The sequence below is a fragment of the Poecilia reticulata genome, chromosome 13, assembly GCF_904066995.2.
Source record: "Poecilia reticulata chromosome 13, P_reticulata-male-v2, whole genome shotgun sequence".
Lineage (NCBI taxonomy): Eukaryota > Metazoa > Chordata > Actinopteri > Cyprinodontiformes > Poeciliidae > Poecilia > Poecilia reticulata.
The window spans coordinates 28,608,559-28,632,141 of NC_088842.1; the positions used below are offsets into that span (position 1 = coordinate 28,608,559).

Here is a 23,583-nt window from a genome sequence, read left to right on the forward strand (position 1 = left end):
AGCATGTATGAAATGTTTCACTAAGCTAACATTTCTGCATTTTTTTAAATTTTGATAAATATATAAATACATTCTAACAGAATATATTAAAGTATTCTAATCTAACAAAAATATATGCCATGTTTTTATTAGTTTTATGTGGAGTATTAGCATAAATAATAGAAATAAAGGCTTGAAAACAGTCTGTATGTAACTGATATGTGTTTCACTTAGTGAAATGAATTACTGAAATGAAGAACATTTTCAATAATATTCTGATACATTGAGATCCACTTATGTAATTTTGCTAGTATCTGTTAAAAGAAAAACAAATCCCACTTAATACAGCCTGGTGTGATGCCGTCTATTTCATGAAGCACACGTGATATATTCCCACAAAGTAAGATCTTTGCATCTGAATTCTTTAGCAGACTGTAATCTGCCAGTTTTATGTCAAGATTCAGTTTTTAGAAGAAAGTTGTGTTTCAGATTATCCGAGATGTGCCTAAAAATAACTGAGAATTGACATGTTAGAAACCCACAAACCCATGGAATCATCTAGGTTTTGTAAAGTTCTGATTTTGAATAAAATAATTATTTTAACAAAGTATTTCTCAATTTTCTGGTATTTAGCAAACAAACAATTTTAGTAATCTGAACTGAGCTAAACACGGAGAGTTTAGTGAGAGAAAACAAAGGTTAAGTGCGTTTACTTTCAGTGTATTTAAACATCTGGTTTCAGGAGTATTTAATGAGGTCTAGCTTGAAAAACACAGATTCCACTGAAAAAGGACGTGATGAAAGTCAAGAAGTGAAAGTTTGTTTTTCTTGGAAGTGGGCATTTTCATGTGATAGCAAACAGAGCACTGATGAGAGCCTAATGAAGTCATTAAAATCCACCAAACAAACCACTGCCAGTGTTTGGTTCCATTAGCTGAAATCCATACCTACAAGTTACTGGTTTACATCCTCCTCAGAGCAGTGCCAAAATGTTCTAGACCCTCATCAACTTGATGTGCACACACCCCTCAGTGAATACAACCAGGAGAGTCATTAGTTTGTTCATCTGTCCAGTGCCTGGGTTAAATCAGGGGCCATTGATTGGCAATCACCATATCTCACAGTTCAGCGTTCTCCTCTTGCATTTCAATTTCTTCGCCTATCAGCCAGTACCTTAATCAGACATCAATGGTTCAGCCGGTATTAGATTAAGAAATGTGCTCTAAAGGAAAGTGACATTAGTCTAGAAATTAGCAGCTTGGTCTACATTAATAAACCAGGTGATACGTACCTAAAATCTTCAGCTCTGCATTGGAGTAGATGGCTCCGTATTTATTCTCAGCCACACACTGGTACATTCCTGAGTCCGTCTGTTGCACTTTGTTAATGGTCAGTTCCCCGTTCGCTGTTTCAACTCGACCCTGAAACGAGGCAAAAGCACCAGGGAAAATCAGGACTTGAATGTGGACATTTTTTACCTCTGCATGAAGTGTGCAATTAACGACGTGGAGGGGTGCTATGTGTATTAAAAGTACCTGGGATGTCAAGGGCAAACCGTTACGAATCCAGCGATAGGTGGGCCTTGGCCTCCCGATGGCCTTGCACTCCCACTGGAGCTTCTCTCCACTATCCATCTGAGTGTCATTAATCATTCTGACCCACTGAGGGAGGGCTGGAAGATAGAGGGGAAAATAAAGAGACATAAAAATGAGTAATAAATCTTTAAAACATGCAAAAGCCACAAGTATGTTTTTTTCTGTAATTACAATAGGCAACAAGGAAAAAAACATCCAAAGAAATGTGTTGCAAACTTTTATAACATTTAGATAAAAGTCCAAACTACATATTTTGTGTTCCAAAAGGTTCTTGGCATTATTAAGGCATACAAAGTGACAACTCTCCAGATCGGTATACGGCGTATTTACAGCCTGGAAAAATAGGCCCTCAAAATGTTAAAAGATTTTCAAATATTTTTAAAAATGGAAAAGCAAAGTAGGTCCTAAGATCAATACTTTGAAAAATCATTTATCACAACAATTATCACTGCAGGTCTTTTGAGGGTATGACTCTCTCGGCTTGAAACGTCAGCAGGCTAACATACGGTGGACTGCCGTCTATTTACGGTTCAGTATTCACAGATTTGTGGATTCTTCTGTGGACTTTAACTGTAGAATTTATGTGATGTGTTTGCAGATTTTTTTGTGGAAAATCTAAAATATTTGAAAAACAAAATGCAGTTTGGGAACCTGATATATGTTGCTGGAATGCCACTTTACTCCACCTTTAATAGCAGTTGCAACGCCAACCAACACTGGTACGATTTTTGGTCCGATTGAATAGAGAAAGTTCATCAACATCAGTTTAGATCAGGTAAATCTGGGCCTCCCTGCAGTCATAAATCTTCATGAATTTCATTGTGATAATGTCAACTGGATCAACAAAGAGTAGGTCATCACAACTATTACAAATACAAATCTTTACCCTGATGCTCCCAATAGAAACTCTATAGTAACAAATTGGTTCCAGAAGTCATATAATTAGTATGTAGAGTACAATAAATAAACATTTGGACTGATGCATGTTAAACCAGTAAATAGAGGTGTGCCGATCAATCGGTCACCGATCATAATCGGGCCGATTTTCGTGAAAAAGTGCATGATCGGTGATCATTGGCTCTTGTTGCCGATACCGATCACCAGCATCTCATTTCGCAGCCTGTCTGTGCAGCTGGTCTCCTCTTTCCTTCACACTGCGCAAAAAAGAAAATCGATCTCCTCCCTGTTCTGCATAATTACTCCACTCAGTCAGAAACAGCCACTCAGAACTAGCAGTAATCAGCTAGCCGCCATGCTAACAGGAAGTTTTCATTCAGTAACTCTGGATTGTTTATTGTAATGGAACCTGTATTTGCCTTTGAATGCTAAGTTTTATACTTGAATTTTTTTGGCAATGTTGAGAGGTTTTATTTTGGCTCTTTGCATTATTTAGCCTCTTCAGAGCCTCCATATGTTATCAGTCTGTTAAAGATAGTATTTGTTTTGTTTTCTTCTTGGAAAAAGTGTTTAAAAACAAGTTTTGTCTAAATTAAGGTGAATTTATGGTTTCTTTTTCCACATAATGTAACCGGTAGTGTTTATGATTAAAAAAAAAATAATTATGTGATCGGTATCGGTGATCAGCCCTCATGGGTGATCGGTATCGGTATTGGCAGGAAAAAACCTGATCGGCACATCTCTACCAGTGAACATTACAATGCAAGGCAAATAATAAACTGAGCCCATACATCTGAACTAGATGTTAATAAAGAAGCAACTCAGACAAAAAAACAAAAGTGAGGCTTTTCTGGGCCCACAGGCTGCATTAAAAAGAGGAAAGCCTCTTTTACCGTCTAACTGCACAACTCTTTAATGAATGTGTGTATCATTGTGTAATTTGCATGCAGAAAATGCCAGGAGGCAATTAGAACTGGAGTAAATGAACACACAAAGTTCTCAACCAAATGCACACAAATAGTCTTTGTCTCTTCTTTGTGAGAATGATTTTTTTTCCTTCTACTGGAAAACAGCACTATAAGCTCTGCAAACAAGTCTACTACCTTTCTTTGGGACTTCATTTTTCCAACGTATTCTGTGTTGTCAAGGCTTCACACTCCTGCTCAACAACATCCTGCATTAAAGTCCCAGAGCTTGTGTTCTAAAAACCATGAAGACTGTTTTTAAATCTAGAAGACTCTTTCTTTTACTCACCCTTATATGTTGTATAATAGAAAAATTATACAACAAATAATTGCAAAAGAACACCGTCTTTTCTTGCAATGACATTACAGTAATTTGTTCTTTCACGGGTAAAGAAGTATGATTCTTGTTGAACGAAGTGGAGAAAAAAGTAAAACTAACAATCTCAACACAGAGTTTTGTAGGGTTTGAAACATTAACTGTACAAGAAATTTATTGCAATATATGACAAATGATAAATGTCCACCTCCACACTCCAGGCATGTTTTAATGAGGGAATAACACTATAGTATGAAATAAAGCTAAAAAAAAAAGATTTTAAATAATAATTCTTCCCTCCAAACCCTTTAAGTTGGTGGAGCTCTTAAAAGTCATATATTTTACAACCCTTATTAATGAGCTTTGAAATGTACATGCACAGGTTTTGCTTGATTTATTTCAGTTTCTGTTGCACAGGAATATCAAAAAGTGTAGATTCAGACAGAGCACAGAATCAAGCAACATTCTTTGCATCTTTCCTCTTCACCTCCTCAGTGTGTGCACACACCCCGACTATTGAGTTGTTTCTTCCACGGCCAGCAGACTCTTTTCTTTTCCATGCATATGCCACCTTCAGCAGAATACGTTTGGTGTGCTTTGATTGAATGATTATGGTCAGCAAGGTCTCCCGCACAATGAAAGTTCAAGCTGCCAGGTGACCTGTGTAAATTACATTTAGTGCAGGGCTGCTACAAATTAGCTCCCTATTCTCCTTGTGATGTCAACAGAATGGAAGTTGCCAAGAACTGTGGGGCCTTGGAAATGTGTTCTACCAAGGTTGAGGTAGTCCATTATCTTGGTCCTGTGCACAAGGCACAGACAAAGAGAAATGGGAGACATGTACTAGCTTAGATAAGTTTATGATCACAGGTACAGCCAGCAACTCTGCTCCATTATTTGTGCCTCTTATTGTCGGGAGGCTAAAAGCAGCACTTTCCAAAGAAACGGATTCACATTTGAAGCTTCATAATTCAATACCAGAGCATGCAAATATTGACCACAAAATCTCTGGCTATAAATTATTTGTTATTTAAAGGATTTAGTGTTCCTTTAATTAGCAAATAAATCTTGGAGCCATAAAACTGTACACATTAAACATATGAAGCATAAATAAATCTTTCCATTGTCTTAGTTAATTTTTAAAAAAGGCATTTTGTGACACATCTGCAAAAATATTTCAAACATTTAACTGAGCTGCAAGATAAAACAACTGAAAAATGAAAGAAGTAAAAATCATACCATATGCTCTTTAAAAACATCAAAAACAATAGTCGTTTCAAGCCACACACAAAAAAAAGCATCAGATTATGTTGAGAAGATGGAAAAAAAAACTAATTGTTTCTTAAATTCTTGTCGGAACGTCCCACTTCTTTCTCGGCCTGAACAAAACAGCAAACCAAGCATGTGAGAAATGTCTCTCAGATTTTCTAGGATATATGCAGAACAAAACCCTTTCAGGATTTCTCTACAGTTTCTTGCCTTGAATTTGAAAAAGACAAACAACAATTATATTATTTAAAAATTGCTTGGAAGTTGAAAGTAGAGCAATAGTGTAGTCATGCTATTCCTGGATCAACAATTGTGATAATGTATGCTTGCTCTTGGATAATGCATGACGGCTGAGCAGAAGCAAAAATGATCTAAACAGACCAAGAGGGGATAGTAGCATGGATGCCTGAATAACCAAGCAGTAAGACTGCATGCATACCACATACCCACATTAAAAAGTTTGAATTTTTGCCAGCAAAAAAAGTGCAAAAAGAAAGCGTAAAAGTGGTGCACTCAGACTTACTGTAGACCAGCAGATGCCCTTTGAAAGCAGTTCCTCCTCTTGTGTTCTCAGCCTTGCATTCATAAGTTCCCGAGTCTTCCAGCTGAATATTGGGAATCTCTAGTACGGCCTGGGACTTCCGGAGTCTTGCCTTTTTGGGGAAGATGCCATTTATCTTCCTCCATGTGATTGTTGGCACTGGACTGTAGGAAGAAAATAACTTTTTTTACAGTATGTAATTCAATACATTGTAAAAGCAGCATTAGCTTTAGCTGTGGTCAATAAAAGGTTCGCATGGGAATGATGCAACTTTTAAGACGAACTTTTAAAGTTCGTCTTAAAACCCATTTATTTTACTTGGCTTTTAACTCCTGCGGGATCTAGTTTTAGAGTGTATGTTTTTGTTTTTAAACTGTAAGAGTTTTTATTTATTTATTTTTTTTATTATGCTGTGTTTTAATGTACAGCACTTTGTATCAGCTGTGGTTGTTTTAAAGTGCTTTATAAATAAAGTTGGTATGGTATGGTATGGTACAAACTGTCAGGTTTCGTTAGGCAGAAATATTACATTGAATTTCACCATCTATCAAACACACTTTAATAATGTTGGTGTTTTGGAATTTCATACCAAGTGACTACACACAGAATCAAACCAAGATAAGTTCATACACCAAATAAAGAAACATGCATTTCTTTTCCCTCTCTGTATGAAGTCAAATCAGACCAAACTTCTCTTGTTTCAGGTCAGTTAGATTAACCAAAAATATTTCTATTTGCTAAAGACTAAAAAGCTTAACAACATTCTGTAGTGATTTATTTGAAACGTTCTTCGAATTCACATTTGGTCGGTATCAAGGATAATCTGCTTAGTATAAGGGCTAATTGTCTTTTAAACTGCATGACTTGGGTCAAATGTTTTGGGTTTCCTTCCATAAGTTTCTCTGCAATATTTCATTGGAGTTCTGACCCTTTGCTCCTCACAGAACCGGTATAACTGGGTCAGGTTAGTTTGTGTCAGTTAACCTATAAGAGTTTTCCAAAGACATAATCATCTGGGCTTTTCCGTCATTGTTTTAAAGAGACAGTAACCATTCCATGAGTACATTTCTGATTTGAAAGGCATTAATTAATAAACTTCTGCCCTCTCTGTCATTGTGAAATTTAGCAAATAGACTTAATTGTGGGGGGTGTGAGCAGACTGTATATTAAGTTTTCTAGTTGATGAATACAGTTTGGGTTTGAACCTGATTTTTTATTAGCTGATTTTAGAGCGTTTTCCCATGCTAATTCAGATGCCTGGATGATCTCTGTTGGTACTTAAACCATATTTTGATGATAATAAGTCACAATATGTGCAGTTATATGCAGATGCAGCTGATTGAGTCGCTAATTGGGCTGCTGCTGCAAAGCAAAGTTAGTGTCTGGAATAAAAACTAGCTTAATCCACACACTTCTGTGTTCTGTTTTGCTTCGCAAAGCAAAACAGAACACAGAAGATGTAGAGATCCAAGCAAAGCAGAATCCTTGAAGAAGGAAGTTTAAAACATTTCTTTCCTGGATGGGTGAATGTGACAAGCCCAGCAGACAAAATGGATGAGAAAGGCGTGCTGACATGGACTCAGCAGGAATATCAGGATTGCAGCATAATGTGTTTCATCAGGGAGGGACTGCAGAAGTATCTTCCATACTCCAGCACTCTGAGATTATATGGGCAGACAGAGACTTCAGACAGAGTGGCAGATGCAAATAGCTTTTCACGCACCCGGCAAACCCACCAACTGAAATGCTCCCATCTGGGAAATTGTGCAGGACAATAAAATCCAGCACGCACAGTGAGGAGAAGCATTTATCCCAGGGCTGTGCTCTTTATCACTTCCTGCTCTTATACACACTAAACACCAGAAATTGAAAGCACACACATTAGACTGTATTCAAGAGCCAGTGTGGTTACTCCATCCTGAGGGGGTGCAGCAGGCCAGGCGAACAAATCCAAAGAGCAGTGAATTCTAAATTATTTTTCTCACTTTTTAAACCCACTTGACAAAGAAAATTATTTGCATATCTGTGAACATTTTTATAAAGGATAAACTAGGAAGTTCCTAATCAGCACTTTTGTCTTTGACTTGAGGCACAGAAGAATAACGCTGCGTTCCAGTTGCACTCGAAACAGAAAAACCAACTGGACCGCCCTTCGAAGACGGATTTCCTACTGGGAAACTGGGAGCAGCTCCAACTACTCCGTTATGACTTGTAAGGCTGACGTCGCCTATCAATATGGCCGCTCCTCTCATCAGCAGGAGTCTGATGTGGTGGAAACCTGTTTATTTTACAATGTACACATGTAAGTGTGCATCTAAAAATCAATATTACATGTCGCTTCTCAGATCTAAACTGAGCAAATTAAAAGTGGTGTTTGCTTATGGAAAGTAAAGCTTAAAATTATGTTTGTAAACATCGTTTATGGACGTCGCCATGTTGAAACTTTGACTTCTAAACTATAACGTTGCTATGTTGTCAAACATAACAACAAACACCAAACTTGATTTTGGTGGACTCTGGATCATTGCTTTTACTGCACAGGTGAAGTTAAGCTTACAAACTTTTGCCAAAAGATTATCCTTCAGGATTTTTAGTCAGAGAGGAAAATGCTGGTAGTTCGACAGCCTCAAACTAAAAAAACTACCACGCCCACAATTGATGTTCTTTTTATGAAATGCTGTTACTTTTACATCGGATCTAACGGGAAACACACCTTGCAAAAAGTCGTACTGTTTTGTCAATGGATGGAATATTTTAAGTCTTGAGGAACATCGGAATTTTCTTTTATTTTTTGCCAATGTAAGACGACCTCTTTGGTAAGCCGTTGTTTTCACCTTACAACTCACCTGTGGGGGTATTTGTGTCCAGTATTATTAAATCTTAAAAGCCTACCATTACTGAGGCAAGTAAGGCATGGAGTGTTTTAGACATTGCTTTGTTTTGTCCCCGTCTGGGTGAGTTGTTGAAGTGCGAGTAAATTTGGTAGGCTGGCCACTCCTGGGAGAATTCACTTTTCTCTACTTGATAGTTCTTACAGAGGTTTGCTGGAGTTCCAATGCCTTGTAACCCTTTCCAAACTGATGGATGTTTGTGACCATGTCTTTTATTCTTAAATTTCTTCAGATTGGGGCAGGTTATGTTGCTTTGTGAAATCTGTTTGCCTACTTCATGTTGTCAGACAAGATTTATTGAGGCGATTTCTTCATTCTACAGGACTAGCGGTAATAAGACCTGATGGTTGAAACTGAACCACTAAAATGTGGTTCACATGGGAAACGCAGGAAGTTTAATTTGAATAACTTTTTCCTGAAAGAAAAGGAGGTAAATACATTTTCCAGCAGTGTCAATGTCCACCGTTGAGTGTTTGACCCCAAACCTGACACCTTTTAAAATCCTTAATTCAAGGGCACATACCCTACAAATGTGGCAGATTTAGTGTTGAAACAATCCACATCAATCTTTTCTTTTTTGGTCAAGAATGTCCATGTAGATTCTCATGACAGATGACTTCCACATGTGGAATAAGAAAGCCCTATAATGTGTGCAGTATCAGTCATCTTATGTATGACAAGTGGATCTGACAGGTCCCTGAAAGATGGAAACATGACACCACACGGAAAACCTTCACCGAATCCATCAATCATTTAGTCTTGATGGAAACGTTTTTTTACCCTCTTCGCAAGGACGGCGAATTGCCCTTGGCTGGCACGGCCTTGAATTAGAATTCAGACAAAGTTTTATGTAAAAGCAACAGTTCACTTTCACTTTGGACTGGACTGTTGTAAAACTAGAGTTCTGTATGTCTGACTAAACAAAAGCTGTCTGGTGTAATGAAGATTTAAGCACCATACAGGAATTGGGGATTGAGTAGTGATGCAAATTATACTTCCTAATGGACAACCCTGGAGACTTTTGCTCTGACTAAACTCTCAACAAGCGCGAGAACAGAGGAAATCTATAGAGACCTTGAGGGGTTGGAACATAACGGTGAATCTTTGAGAGTCCGTGGCAGGATTTCTCTTTGGAGGCTGAGTAATGAGTGCCGGGACTGTACAAGCTCACGGCCCCTGGGAGCGGCACAGAGAGAAAATGGGCCCACTCATTTTAAAAGCAAGAAACCCTTCATGTCAGTATCCACTAAAGCTGTTGGCAGAAAATCCAAAACTCTGGTCCTTCTGCTCTCTCAAACTGTTCAAGCTAAGCATACATGACACTGGGAAAGGGTTACACACTGGAGAGTATGTAAGGTGTTGGAGTTTTCAATTTAGGTCTGTGCCTATAGGCGGGCTGTGTAGATTACATCTTAATTAGCGTTTCATACAATTGCTTTGCCCTCATCTGGACTTCTTTCATAATAAAAGGTTCAAAATGGAGTCTAATACCAAAATATAATTGAGAATTAGATTATTTCGCACCATTAAAATCTAGATAATACCCTACAATTTAGCCCATTTTCTAAACTCCAAATATCCAGGTCCCTTTGGAGAAGTTTAAGCCATCCTGAAATGAGTAAAGTGGTGAAACAAATATACATTTTACCTGTCTGATATCAGCCCAAACAACTACTTTTTAAGCACATTAACCACAGCACAAAGTGTATAAAATGGGTTGCATTAATAGCCACTCTCTGATGCTGCTGATAATGCGGTGCTGTATCGCCCAGCAGAGGACAGCAACTGGAGGAATTTAAGAGCTTGATTCCCACTGGGGTCACTGAAACTAAAAGTATAACAACTACTCCACGGCTATTTGGATAAAAGCACCCGGTACATCCCATGTATCATCCTTTAAGAGGATGTGAGTGGGTTGAATGTGTAACTCCTCACATATACAAGGCTTTTTGAACCACAATGAACTTCACACTTCAGTATGTGTTAAAAACGAAGGCGGCCAACAATATTTCACTTTTAAACTCCTTTTAGAAGACCGTGGAGACAGAATCTTTCTGTGAATAAGGGTAGTTAGTTTGTTTCAAAATGACATTTACATTTACTAACTACAATTTATCAAGCAGATTAACCACTCTAAAGTTACACAGTCCTCCTATGTAAAGCTATCGAGGCCATGCCAGTCAAGGTCATTTTTATTTCAGCCTGCTCTATATGGTGATAAAGCCACAAAAGCCTAATATTTATCAGTAAAGCCAATAAGGCCAGTCCTTTATTGAGTGTGTATCCTGTAAAATCACCATATTGCTTCTGTATAAACCAGAAACTGAGCATAGTCTGATTGTCAAGGGAGTAGCATTGTTCCTCAGATGTTCAGCCTGGATTTACTTACATTTTTTTATTTTCTGTCAAACCTGTTTCCCTAGATTACTTATCCTGGAGGACAAATGATGCACACTGTAAACTTAAGGTGTGTTAAGGATGTATCAATATTCTTAGAAAAATAAATTTAGACATAAGAAAATCAGCAGGTCATGTGACACAAAAGTTACAAATTTCACTTGAAATAAAATTGTTTCTTATGTAGATGAACAGCTAACCGATACTTTACATGACACTAAAATATTTTAATATCAACATAAAAATTTTACAAAGTCTCTAAGAAAACATAAAATGTAGGTATTAAGCCTGTTTATGTTCAACTCTTTATTTCAGACAAATTGCTTTGTGCTATGATTTGAAAATAAACATCTTATCTTGAATGCAGACAAAACAAAAGAGATGATTATAGATTTCAAGAGAGCCACGGTTAGGTCAAACTTTATTTCCATTATGGGAGAAGAAGTGGAGATGGTAGAGGAACAAATAACTTAATGTTCCTGGTAGTAGAGGATTGTCTGGACAAAAAGTACAAAGAGTAACCTGCAATTTTATATGAACAATTCTACGGCTTGACATCCTCGTTAAAGATCGGTCAAAAGGTTTAAAATACGTTATTTTGATTTGGTGGCACCTCACAGGTAGAATAAAAGCAGAAATAGTTGTGAATTGAAAACTTTCCAACATCCTTAATAATACAAAGTCGAATATTTATATGTTCTTTGACATTTTACCATGATACATTCTGCTGCCATACTCAGTTTTGCTCAGTTTCTATCCAACTATTTTAAGATTAAAATTTCAGGCTTTTTCATTTTGAATTTAATACGGTAGCCACATTCCCATCAGGAGACAATCCCAAATTATCCCAGTTCCACAGAGTTTCTTCATGACACCAGCAACTTTGAAAGAAAAGCAGCATTTGGTGCCATGAGTTCATCAAACTCTCAAATTAAAAGAGAATCGTTTTTGCTCTGCTGTTTTACTTCAATCCTCCTCCCATTCTCTTTGCCCTTGAAAGTGGCCTCCCAAGGCGCAGCCACTGGTAAATATCAAATAGGCAATATCATTAAGGAGCTTTGGCAGTAATAAACAAAGAGCCTTTCATGCCCTAGCAGGGTAGTAGTGCCATCATACATATTGATCAACAGTGGTACAAAACCCATTTTAACTTCATTTTCAGCACTATATAAAGACTGGCATGTCTTAATTTGGTGAATTGATGAATCATTCATCTCTGCGTACAAGGGGGACTCAGTTAGATCACTGTCAGACTGAAAGCCATCGCACACAAATTACTTCAATGAGGGAAGCACAAGGCAGGAGCAGAAGCTGCTTGGCTGTTCAGCAGGAAGTCAGAAACCACTGCTTAGCTTAATAAGTAACACTAAGCGATGGGAGATTATAATTCAGTCTGTTTATTTACTAAATAAACTGATAATTGATATTTACTCAGGTTTTTTATTGAAATACATGTAAGAAGTATGTGATTTTTGGTCATCTGTAATTTATAGGCTGTTTATAAAAAACTGTATCACAGAAGACTTAATTCAGTTGCTTTGATAAAAGGTTTGCGCTTTTGATCTGTCCAAATAAACAAAATCTCTGCATATATTTATTTCTTGCTTTCAAAGTACAAAAATGTTGCTTATTCATGTATGGTCAATTTGAGTCCATTTACAGGGTCATCAAAGCGTAGCATACATTTATACGCTGTTCTCTTTACTCAGACGTCTAAACAAAGTAAGATTTTATATGTGTGTAATTTAATCTCATTTTCAACACAGCTATTCTGTGAAAGCTACAGGGGTTCATTAAAGAGCATTAGTGAACAAACAGCTTCCTGAACACTAAGGGATGTAAGGAGCATGTTGAAGAAAAGCATATTTCTTTTAATTTTTCAAAAATGGAAAAAATGAGACGCAAATGCAAATCCACCAAAACATGACTGTCCTTCTAAACAGACAATCCAGAGAAGACGATGGTTAACCAGAGTAGCATTGAAGAGGCCCATGGTAAATCTGGAAGATTCAGAGCGGTCAACTTAACTATTAATCCTTGTTCTGACCTTTACGGAAGTTTAATGTTTGCCAAAGTTACCCAGCAAAGATGTGGAAGAAGGAGCTCTGGTCACGTGAAAACAAACATCCTTTTGTTGGCCTACATGCAAAACGTGCCATGTGGCAGAAAACCCTGATTACACCATGCAAAACACTTTAGTCTGGGATGGGATTCCATCTCAGCAGAACAACAACAAACATACACTCAGCGCTGTATTGGAGTAGTTTACATCAACATGTATTCACGTATTAGACTGGCTCAGTCAACATCCAGAGTTATGCAAAGATAAAAAAATATTTGCAAGAAAGAGGACAACAAAACTGTTTCTCCCTGTTCCTGATTTATTTAAGCATTTTTTCTGATCCTGGAATAGTTTTCTTGGTTACACAAGCCCACAGTTTCATACAATACAGTGATGTGCGAAAACAATTAAGACAATTGGTTGGAACATATGGAACCCTGTCTCTACCCCTGTCAGATAACCACTGACACAGTTATGTTATCACTTGAGATAATTACTGACATGTGAGGCAGACACTTTCTGAGAAACACACAGAGATTAGGGCTCCCTATACTTTAAGCGTGTGTGTTTGACCCATATAATATGTGCGTGTGTGTGTGTGTCTCTGATAAGCAGGATGCTTACCATGAGCTCTTAAAACAGAACTAGAATTTACACCATTCTATGACATTTTTTCTACCCTAACAGTTAATTATCATTATTTGAAACTTGCTGAGTTCTATACATAATCTGGTAAGGTTTAAGCTATTTTGCAAAGACAACTAGACAAAAGTTTGATCCTTTTTTATTAGTACGTCTCTAGTAGTCTGATGTCTGTAAGTCTGTTTTTAACCAAATACTGAAGGAGTTTTCACACCTGATAGCGGAGTTGGTTTAAATGGGGATCAAAATGGCCACATTTGTCACCGTTTCTATTGGTGTGGTTCGCTTTCACACTGTATTGCGTCAACTGAACCAAACCCTGTGAAAAACCTGGTCGTTCCCTCACCTCTGGTGACGCTACACCAAGAAACAACACAAAACGCTTTTAGAAGATACTGAGCGCAACTTCCTTCTTCACAAGATGTAAACAAAATGGAGTGGGATCAGATTTTAGCATTTGTAGGATTTCTCTTTTGTCTTTGGTAAAAGACCATGAACCATTTCTAACCCTAATACTAAACTGGTTGTAATTACCCAGAACGCCCAGTGCTGTAGTGCTTTTATATATGCATTTGAACCGCACCAGAATTCACTTCATCTGAACTAAGATGTTTTTAGGTGGACCAGAGTTCGCTTCTTGATCTGCATCAGAGTTCGATTGCACATTCACAAAATTAGAGTTTGATTAAAGCTGACAGGGCTGGTGTGAATGCACCGTAATTGTTACATTAGGCTGTATAAAAAGTGCTTTCTATATTGACTGAGAAAAAAATGTAACCGTGTTGTGTTACCTTTATCCCAATAAAAAAGTTGTTATAGATCAAATGTTTGTGGTTGTAATGGGAATTGATTTGAAAATGTTACCACGTCACGTGTGTATTCTATACATCACAACTGTTTTTTAAGACAATAGTGACAACTTAATAATGTTTTGATATAAAAAGGTAATAAATAGTAAATCACTCAGGAACCCCCCCCCCCCTAGTGTGAGTGGAGTTATTCTCTAAGGATAAAGAGTCTTCTCTCCTCTGACAAATGGCTTTTATCAATTTCTTTTTTTTTTCTTTTTTCCAAAACCCACAAAACCTTGGCTTTCTTTACAACAGACCCCGAAAGCAACCAGGAAACATGGATACATTAGGGCTCTCAATTATAAGAACACACGGATCCCCGGGGCTGAATTCCCCATTCAGGCCCCCCGCCGCCCTCCTATTGCACTAACATGCCATCTAACAGCAGAGCCGTGATGCTGCACTTCTCAACACTCACTTAACATATCGCCTGCAGTCAAGATATGCCTCCGTTCCCTCTCAGATAATGGAATAATGAAATTTAAAAAAAGAGGAGAGCAGAAGAACACAGGGCAGCACTATCTAAAGGATCTCCCAGCTCTAGTGATGAGAGGCTGCAGTTCACTCATCTTGGTGATTAATAAACAATTATCTATCTTTGTGCACTTTGTCTGCGCTTACTTACTTCCCCAGAGCAAAGCACTCCAGCCTGACAGTCACTCCTTTGGCAGCCAGTACGGATGTGGGGAAGTGCACTTCAATTTTGGGCTCGTATTCACCCATGACACCTAGAAAAGGTTAAGAAAGAAGAATTGGAGACATTAGAACCCAGCAGATACAGCTTCAGGCATCATCTTTTCTTCCATTCTCAGTTATTCTCTTCCCTTCTTCACTGTTTGCCATAAAGAAATGGACAAGCATTGTTTAGCAGTGACAAGGGATTTCAAGCATAGCATATATAAGCAGTAGTTAGGAAACAAACACAAACTTAAAGGCAGCTGGAACTCAAATCTTACTGAAAACATCTTATTAATAATGTAAGAATACAACTTTTAGCTACAAAATGTTCAAGCATAAGCATAATTATACGTTTATAGTAAATTATAGCATTTTCCGGACAATAGAGCGTACCTCAAACCCACAAGGTTTAAAAAAAAAAAAAAAAACTGGAAACATATATATATATAAGCCTCACCGGGCTAGAAGCCGCTGATATCTCTCCCGCTCACGATTTTCCACAGGGCTGCGTCCTTAATAAATTTGCTATTAAGGACGCAGCCCTCCGTTTCCAACACCGAACCATGGATTTGTTTATGCTGAGCTTACGTGCATCAGCTCCACTTCCCTCCTGTACTGCTAGATCAGGGGTCACCAACTCCAGTCCTCGAGAGCTACCGTCCTGCAACTTTTAGATGTGTCTCTGCTCAAACACACCTGGATCAAATAAACTGCTCGTTTCCAGCCTATTGCAGAGAGGAATGAATGCTGGTGAGGAAATCCAGACATTTTGGAGCAGAGGTGAATCTAAAAGATGCAGGATGGTAAGCCCTTGAGGACTGGAGTTGGTGACCCCTGTGCTAGATAGATAGCCTTCAACTTAAAAGCTGCATCATATGAACTTCTTCGGTCATATGAGAGGATATGAGTTTGAAAACATTTCTCCGTAGTGTGTGCTGCTAGCATGTGCTTGTTCTAAATCAGTGTTTCTCAACCTTTTTTGTGCCAGCGCCCCCCCTAGCCTTTATCCAGGTCCCTCACCGCCCCCCCACCAAAGAATTTGCTACTTTGGCTACTTTGCACTGACCATTATTTTATTATTAATATCATCTATATTAATAGATGTTTTTATGCTTGTTTCTGTATTTATCATCAAAAATAATTTCCCAAGGACCAAAAAAGCCATGGGAATAGAGATTATTTTCACAGGCGTCTACGAAAAATGTAATTTACATTCAACTTTAATTGGTAGGCCTAACAGCAGCCAGTCAGAGCGGAAAAAATATTATTTTCTACCATTTTCTAGTTGTTAAATATTCCACAAAATGAGCAGATAAAAGATGTACAACATGCCAGTTTAAACTTTTAACTATTTGAAAAACGACTGAGCTCTGCAACATTAAAACATGGATAGAACTGTAACTACATTAATCATAGCTCTTCTTCTCTTCAGTGTTTCTGTCGGTTTCTGGTGGTGCAGCTCTGTGCTGCCTTCAGGAGAATGGGACATCAGAGTAGCATCCATAAAATTTCACCCACATGGCATTTATTGTGCAAACCAGAGCTTTCAGTGGAAAAACAAAAGTTCCAGATCCTTTTAATGCCATACAAATATGAGACAGAAATATGGATTATATCTTTATATAGACCTGTCTATTGATTTATAGATTGATAGTTTTACTGGACAGAAATTACAAAGAACAAATCTGGTTCTTAATTAGAAAATAATGAGTCAAATTGAAAGTGTCATGGAGTCATCAGCCTCATGACATTAAAACTGACATGAAATATAATATTGAAGAAATAAATATATCAACTCTAATTAAAAACATAAATAAGTGATCAGTTCTTTACTGTTATAGTCCAAGATATATTTATTCTCAGTACTAGATGTGGTCTCAGCAAACCCATAACATTTCAACAATATTATTTTACCACTTACAGCACCGGTGTTAACGCTATAAAATGAACGCTCTCTATCGTGGTATCACCCATGGAGGGATTTCTTTATTTAAATTGGTTCATTTTTCAGAGAGATACACAGTGAGGGTATCGTGATTTTAGCTACCAGTAGCAGGAGAACCGAGCTGCGCCAAGAAGCTAACAGGAGCTAACAAACACTGAATAGAAGAAGAAGGAGAGCTGCCATCGATACAGTTGCAGCCAAGCATGGTTTATTGTTACACAATACAGTTTTACCAAGTAGCTCAAAGTCTAAACTGGGATTGTTGTGCATTCAAGGTGTAAAGTTTACCTTCGACCAAACGCCCCCCAAAGGCATCCCAGCGCCCCCCTTTTGTGAAAATGTCCGCCTCTGCCGTCCTCTGAACGCCCCCTGGGGGGAGCGGTACCGCCCACGTTGAGAACTGCTATTCTAAATGAAAATCAGCACTTTCTTCTTTGATTTCCAATTTTGACTTCCAATGATTCACTTCCTGCTAAAGCGCCCCCTGGTGGTTGAATAAAAATCCACAGAAAAGCCGCACCGGGCTACAATACGCATGGTTCAAAGCATGGGGGGAAAAAGTAGTGGCTTATAGTGCGAAAAATACGGTATGTCATCTTAATGTACCTGTTGGCAAAACAAACAGGTACAATTTATGTAAAATAACCAAACTTCAATCCAGCAACAGAAAGAAGTGCCAATTTAATGTCATTTAGTCAATTTCAATCTTAGTTTTACAGCTGTGTCAGATTAAAATATAAATTAAAAGTGAAGTTATTTTACTCAGTGCAATAATAGAAACTCATAGATTAATTACATTTATTTAAGGAGTTTTTGTCCCTATGCTACCAAATTACATCAATGTGAAAGACGTTCAAATACGATTTAATTTCAAGAAGTACATAGACAACTATTTATTAATAATTTAACACAGTTTGCTAATGGATAGTTTTATCGATACATTCTACTAAAACTGGTTCTTTGAGGAAAATACTGATCATGATATTGATGTGAAAATAAATTTCACGCCCCTGCTCTGACGGTTGCAGTCATCCATATTGTTTAAGAAGTTTTTTTCTACAACAGTTTTTCCATCCACAGAATTTTCCGCACAGCTCTCTGTGAATGGCACGCTTCACATTCACATTAGCAACTCTCCTTTTGTGGCTTTTCAAATAAGCTGCCATAGTTATGGTTATGGCCACCATACTGAAAAGTATTTGTTATTAAAATTAATACTTTAATTGATCTAATGCAATATTTCAATTTTCTAAAAAGTTTCATTTTGGGTTTCAATTAGCTGTGAGCCACAATCATCAAAATTTAAATGTTTAAAATGTCATTGTGGATAATATCTCTAAAATAATCTATATAATATAGAATGTGATAATATTGAGCTGTTGACTTTGCTGAAATCCTTCTTGCTAAACCAGCAGGTGGTGACAATTTTAATTATTTAAAAATGTTGGAATCATTGAGAAAGAGAGCAGGTGCCAGGCAACATATTGCAGAATGTGCTGAAAATGGAATGGCAGAAAAACCCCAAAATCTGTCAGGACAAAAAAAAAAAATCTAACAAAAAGCCCCAAAAAAGACAAAGAAGGATGATGTACCAGCAAATATTCTCCAGTGACAACAGGGAACAGAACAGTGCTCCATTGTCCTCCAGAATTAGTAATCCACTCCACAATTCGCAAACACATTGTGAAGGACAAAAGTGATAGTGTGTTATCAGTCCTGCTAAGTGCCGCGATGCCTCACACCTTCACTCTAAGTCATAGCTAGAGGACACACATGTTTGTTCATCTGTATGTTAAGCCGACCATCTATTTCCATTTACCGGGATGATGTGTCAGATGGCATTGAGCAAATGCAGAGTAACAAAGGCAAACACCGTCATCTGGGATCTAATTACTATTACCATTTTTTACTAAATGGGAGTTTACAATATGAATATTACACGAGCATTTCTCTTTTCTTTGCCCAAAAAGTGTGAATCTCAACACATGTGAACCACTGGCGACGCCACTTCCTGCAGGAATACGTTTCAAAACATATCATGACACTGCAGGGAGTGCTGCTTCACATGCACCAAGGAGTATATGATCAGTAAGACAAATGACTGACATGGCATTTCAGAAACCATAATTACAATTTTTACGTGCATGTGACATTTTTTATGTAATAAAATGAATTCAGCAGAGGAACAGAGTTATTGAATTGTGGCTCGATATGTATGGAAAAAAGAGTTTTATGATATTTGTCTCAAAGAACTTTTCAATTTCAATCTCATTCCCAACATTTATGGCTCCAAAGCAGCCCTTCACATATAATGAATTTGCAATATTTCACCAGCTCTGGTTATAGTATATTCAATATCATATTCAGTCTCAGCGGTTGGCCTTGATAGAACTGTAAAAAACAAAGTTTAAAGTGGATGCCCTAAAACATTCTCGGCCCGCCTCTTGCAACATGGTCATAAATTTTGTTTCTGTTTCATTTATTAATCATAGGAAAATTATATTTCTTCTGTTATGCTATAGTTTTCCTCAAACCAATTTAAAAGTAATAAGACTGAGCCCTCAAGATAATAATGAAAAAAAGTGTCTTGTGTGGTTAGATGACCCCAAAGTAGAAGTTTGAAATATAGAAAAGAATGAAAAACACTAAAGATAAAGACATTGTGCATTTACATTACACTAATTTAAGTCATTAATTTGATTTAATAATGCTCTATGTAGTATTTCATTCAAAACAATCTGAAAAGGTTCAAAACTAGACCTGCATCAGTTGCATAACTGGAGAGCTTGGCAAATTTGCTTTAACTGAATTAACTATTTTCTTTAATACTGTAGTTCCATTTTAGATACAGAAAAAAAAGCTACAGCCTGATCTCACAATAAGGAATATATTTTTGACAAACATCAGACGAAAGGAATTTAGCTGTCATGTTGCCATTTACTAAACAGTAAAGCAAAAGTAAATTAAACTTGATTATTACAAATTAGTGCTTTACTAATAGCTTTCGTAAATATACTGATACCAGTAAAAACCAAAGCGATGTTTCAAATAAATAGTGAAACTGAGCTTAAAGTACAACCAGACAAAATGTCGACTTGCCTTGTGACTCATTTTGATGGCTGACAGACTTAAACTGAGCAAATCCGAGAATGTTCTTTAAACTGGAGAAGGATAAATGACCCTTCATGGTTTGGTATCAATGTACTGAAACTGTATATGGGTGCTGTTTTTGCATTTATGTAAATCTGTGAATGAGAAATGTAGCTATAAAAAAATGATCAAATCTCATGTACAATTTAATTAAATGGGTAGTTTTCTAAAAATATTACAGTTTGGTGTATTTTGACCCAGTAAAAAGATTTGTCCAAATGGATCATTAAATGCCTCATGATGACTGCTAACCAACTTCTGACTGGCACTGTGTATGTATTAGATATTAGATTGCCTGTGGGCAGACTTTTTTCATAGCATAAATCCAAACATCATTTTTTCCTGCAAAAACCTTAGAATGTACCTATGTATTTTGAGGAATATTGTGGGTGATCGACAATTTATATATACAGTTGATGCCAGTTAACTGTATATGTAAGTTATGGATCTCCCTCAATCCATAACTTATGGACCACAGGACCACATCCAGCCGCGAATAGCTAAAATCTGTAAATACTTGAGTTGCTCCCTAAAAACTAAAAATGCTCGATTAAATAGTTCAAAAGCCAAATAAACCTCAGTGTGCATTAATGCACACAGCAGAAACTGTCTTAGCACTACCGCAGATGCTAACATTTCCACTGTTCCTTATCTTTGCTCATGGGGGGTACAGCCAATCAGAGCCAAGAAAAATGAATGGATTATCTGCTTTGCAAACACCAACCAATAGCATTGCACCTAGATATTTCAGCTTCCCAAACTTCATTTTCTTTCAGATATTTTAGATATGCTGTATCACAAATAGGGGCATTTTGGAGTCACAAATTCATAAAAACATCTCCAAACAGTTTGCTCTGCAAATATTAAATCATAATTAGGTTGGGGAAGGTCTCTTCGCACAAACCATCTTGTCATGTAGTATTTTCAGGTAGTTTGTGTACTTCTTTGAAAGCCTATTTACAGAAAAAAACATCAAATTCACATGTTTTATAGATGAGCTTTTACAAATTTTATGTTGGATACCACAAGTGTGGGGGCAAAAAGAAAACTTTACACCGTCTCTTCAATGCTCCAGGCAGGTGGAATGCAATATGCCTTGACATATTTAGAATTGTCTTTTGAAAAATAAAAGCTGGAGAGTCTGCCATCTCCTGCAAAGCCTAGTCTGTTTGTAACTGGCTAACTCTTTGTCCAAATGTAAAATTCACAAGCTGGTCCTGCTGGAATCAAATGAATATGCATCTCTAAGTGCCTCAGTAAGTCATCAATCTTTCTAAATAGATTTCCAGGAAAGAAACTTTAAAATACCATTAAGGATACACACAAGGCAAGATTCTTTTGCCATTGATGCGCTAGCTATGAATAGCTGCATATTTATGACATAAAACGCAAAAACTCTTCAACATCGTTTTCGATGCCTCGGAGACTTCAATAATGAATGATTGCACAGAACACAGAAAATGTGCCTGTATGGAGATGACACCATCCTGAAGACATTATGTTTCTCTGATATTACAGCAAGGCAAAGAGAGAGAAATTGTCTTGTAGCAACAACCGTAGTACCAAACCAATAACCGAACTATTTATCTGGAAGCAAAACATAACATTAATTCAGAGTCCATTCTAGCACCTGTGCGGTAATCATTCAGGATCAATTTCCATAATCTCTGGTTGCTGCTGTCCATTGTTTCACTAAAAATTCAACACGCAATGAACAATTTTTAAAGGAAATGCCTCTTTAGAGCAGATGAACATATCTGCAAGAACAGATGCAATGCCCCATTTCAAAGAAAGATAACACAAAAGCAAGCAATATCTTAGAATAAACAAAGCATATGCCAACACTTTCGCATGGTGAATCACATAAGAACAGCTCTAAATCTGTGTTGATTTCAACAAAAGACTGTCATGAGAATGGTGGAAGATAGATGTTCAAAGGAAAACAAAACAAAAGATATAAGAATATTTTTATATTTTTTTTAAAGTACATTTAAATATGATATTTATACAAGATGTTTCAGCAGTGAAGTATAATAAAAGTTAATCTTTAGTCCTCTTTCCATGGGCGGAGGCGGGTTGCAGCAGCACTATTAATGGCCTCTAGCAGTGGATAATGGTGCCCAGATGCTTGCTTTGATAAAGACACTCAGGGCTGGAGCTGACAATACGCGAATCACACACAGATCCAGCGTAAAGTGTCTGCCATGTGATGATCACCAACTTTTACTGAGGCACAGATTGCACAGTCTAATTGGTCAGAGTCCAATGACTGAAGGGGGGTAGCAAACAACATGACAACATTTGGGATGGTGTGCCAGTGCAATGCTGGATTTTACATCCAAATTCACAATTCAGAAGACTGCCAAGCATCACAAGACATAGACGGTGAAAGTGTCAGACATTCCTGCAGCACAGCAGAGGTAAAAGGTGCAGAGATTTGATTGTGTTAATTTGAGAATGCAAAGTCGTGAAAAAAAAAGGGACTTAAAGCAACATTTTCTAACAGGCAGAAGCAACAAGAAGATGGTAGATATCAAACGGGTCTATTTAGGAGTATCATATTTTCACTAGGTAATTTTTATATACTGATTGTCATAATGTTATGACAGTACAGCATGATACAGATAATCAGTGAAAAAAATTGAGCTCCTATGATTCTTCCCTGCGATCCGACTGCCATTTGCAGAAATACGTCACTGTCGGTCAATCTGAAGGAAGGTCTTAGCGCTGTCAATCACACTCACATATGCGCTGCAAATGTGCAACTGGCAGAGAAGTAACATACCATTACAGAAAATTTGTTTATTCGCAGTGATCTATGCTAACTACCCAACGCATTCACGGTACTAGCTATAGCCTAGCAGAGAGTACAGCAGCTAGTACCCGAACTTGATTGACAGCACTAAAAACCTCCTCCTGGCTCTTATTGGTTGTTTCTGACTGAGCTGTGCATTTCTGAAGATGGCGGTAGAAAAGCAGGGAGGTGGGAGAGGAGGTTAATGTTTTTCACGCATTATCTGTCTCATGTTACATACTGACAGGACAGTTTTAATGAAAATGCAAAGAAAAAACACATTTTTCTTTCATAAAAGTTACCCACTCTAACTTTAAACACTGAAAAGACTGGAGACTATTTTAGGTGTTTTTATTTTTCCAAAGAAAAAAGATAAAATGCATGTTTTTATTGATGGGATTGCAGCACTCCTGTAGATTTTTAAAAATCTACAGGAGTGCTTTCAACACAACAAAAGAATGTGAGCTGTTTAAATGCTCTTAGGTCATATTGGAGGGAGATTCATTCAGAGCCTGACTCACAATAAGACTATATTTTATTCTTAGATTCATCTTTAATCCACAGTGAACCCAATAACATGATGTATCATGATTGTTTCTTTCTTTCTGCAC

At 37.3% G+C, this 23,583-nt stretch overlaps 1 protein-coding gene across 2 annotated transcripts in view; it reads right to left on the reverse strand.

The window, feature by feature from the left end:
* The window catches only part of cntn5 (contactin 5), a 161,539-nt gene that overhangs the window by 49,782 nt on the left and 88,174 nt on the right, over window positions 1–23,583 (reverse strand). For both annotated transcript variants that reach the window (XM_017308391.2, XM_008426420.3), the window contains 4 exons: window positions 15,031–15,133; window positions 5,545–5,726; window positions 1,515–1,651; window positions 1,271–1,400 (listed from right to left, as the gene is read on the reverse strand). In XM_017308391.2, coding sequence (XP_017163880.2) covers window positions 1,271–1,400; window positions 1,515–1,651; window positions 5,545–5,726; window positions 15,031–15,133 — 552 coding nt within the window. The remainder of the gene's footprint in view (window positions 1–1,270; window positions 1,401–1,514; window positions 1,652–5,544; window positions 5,727–15,030; window positions 15,134–23,583) is intronic.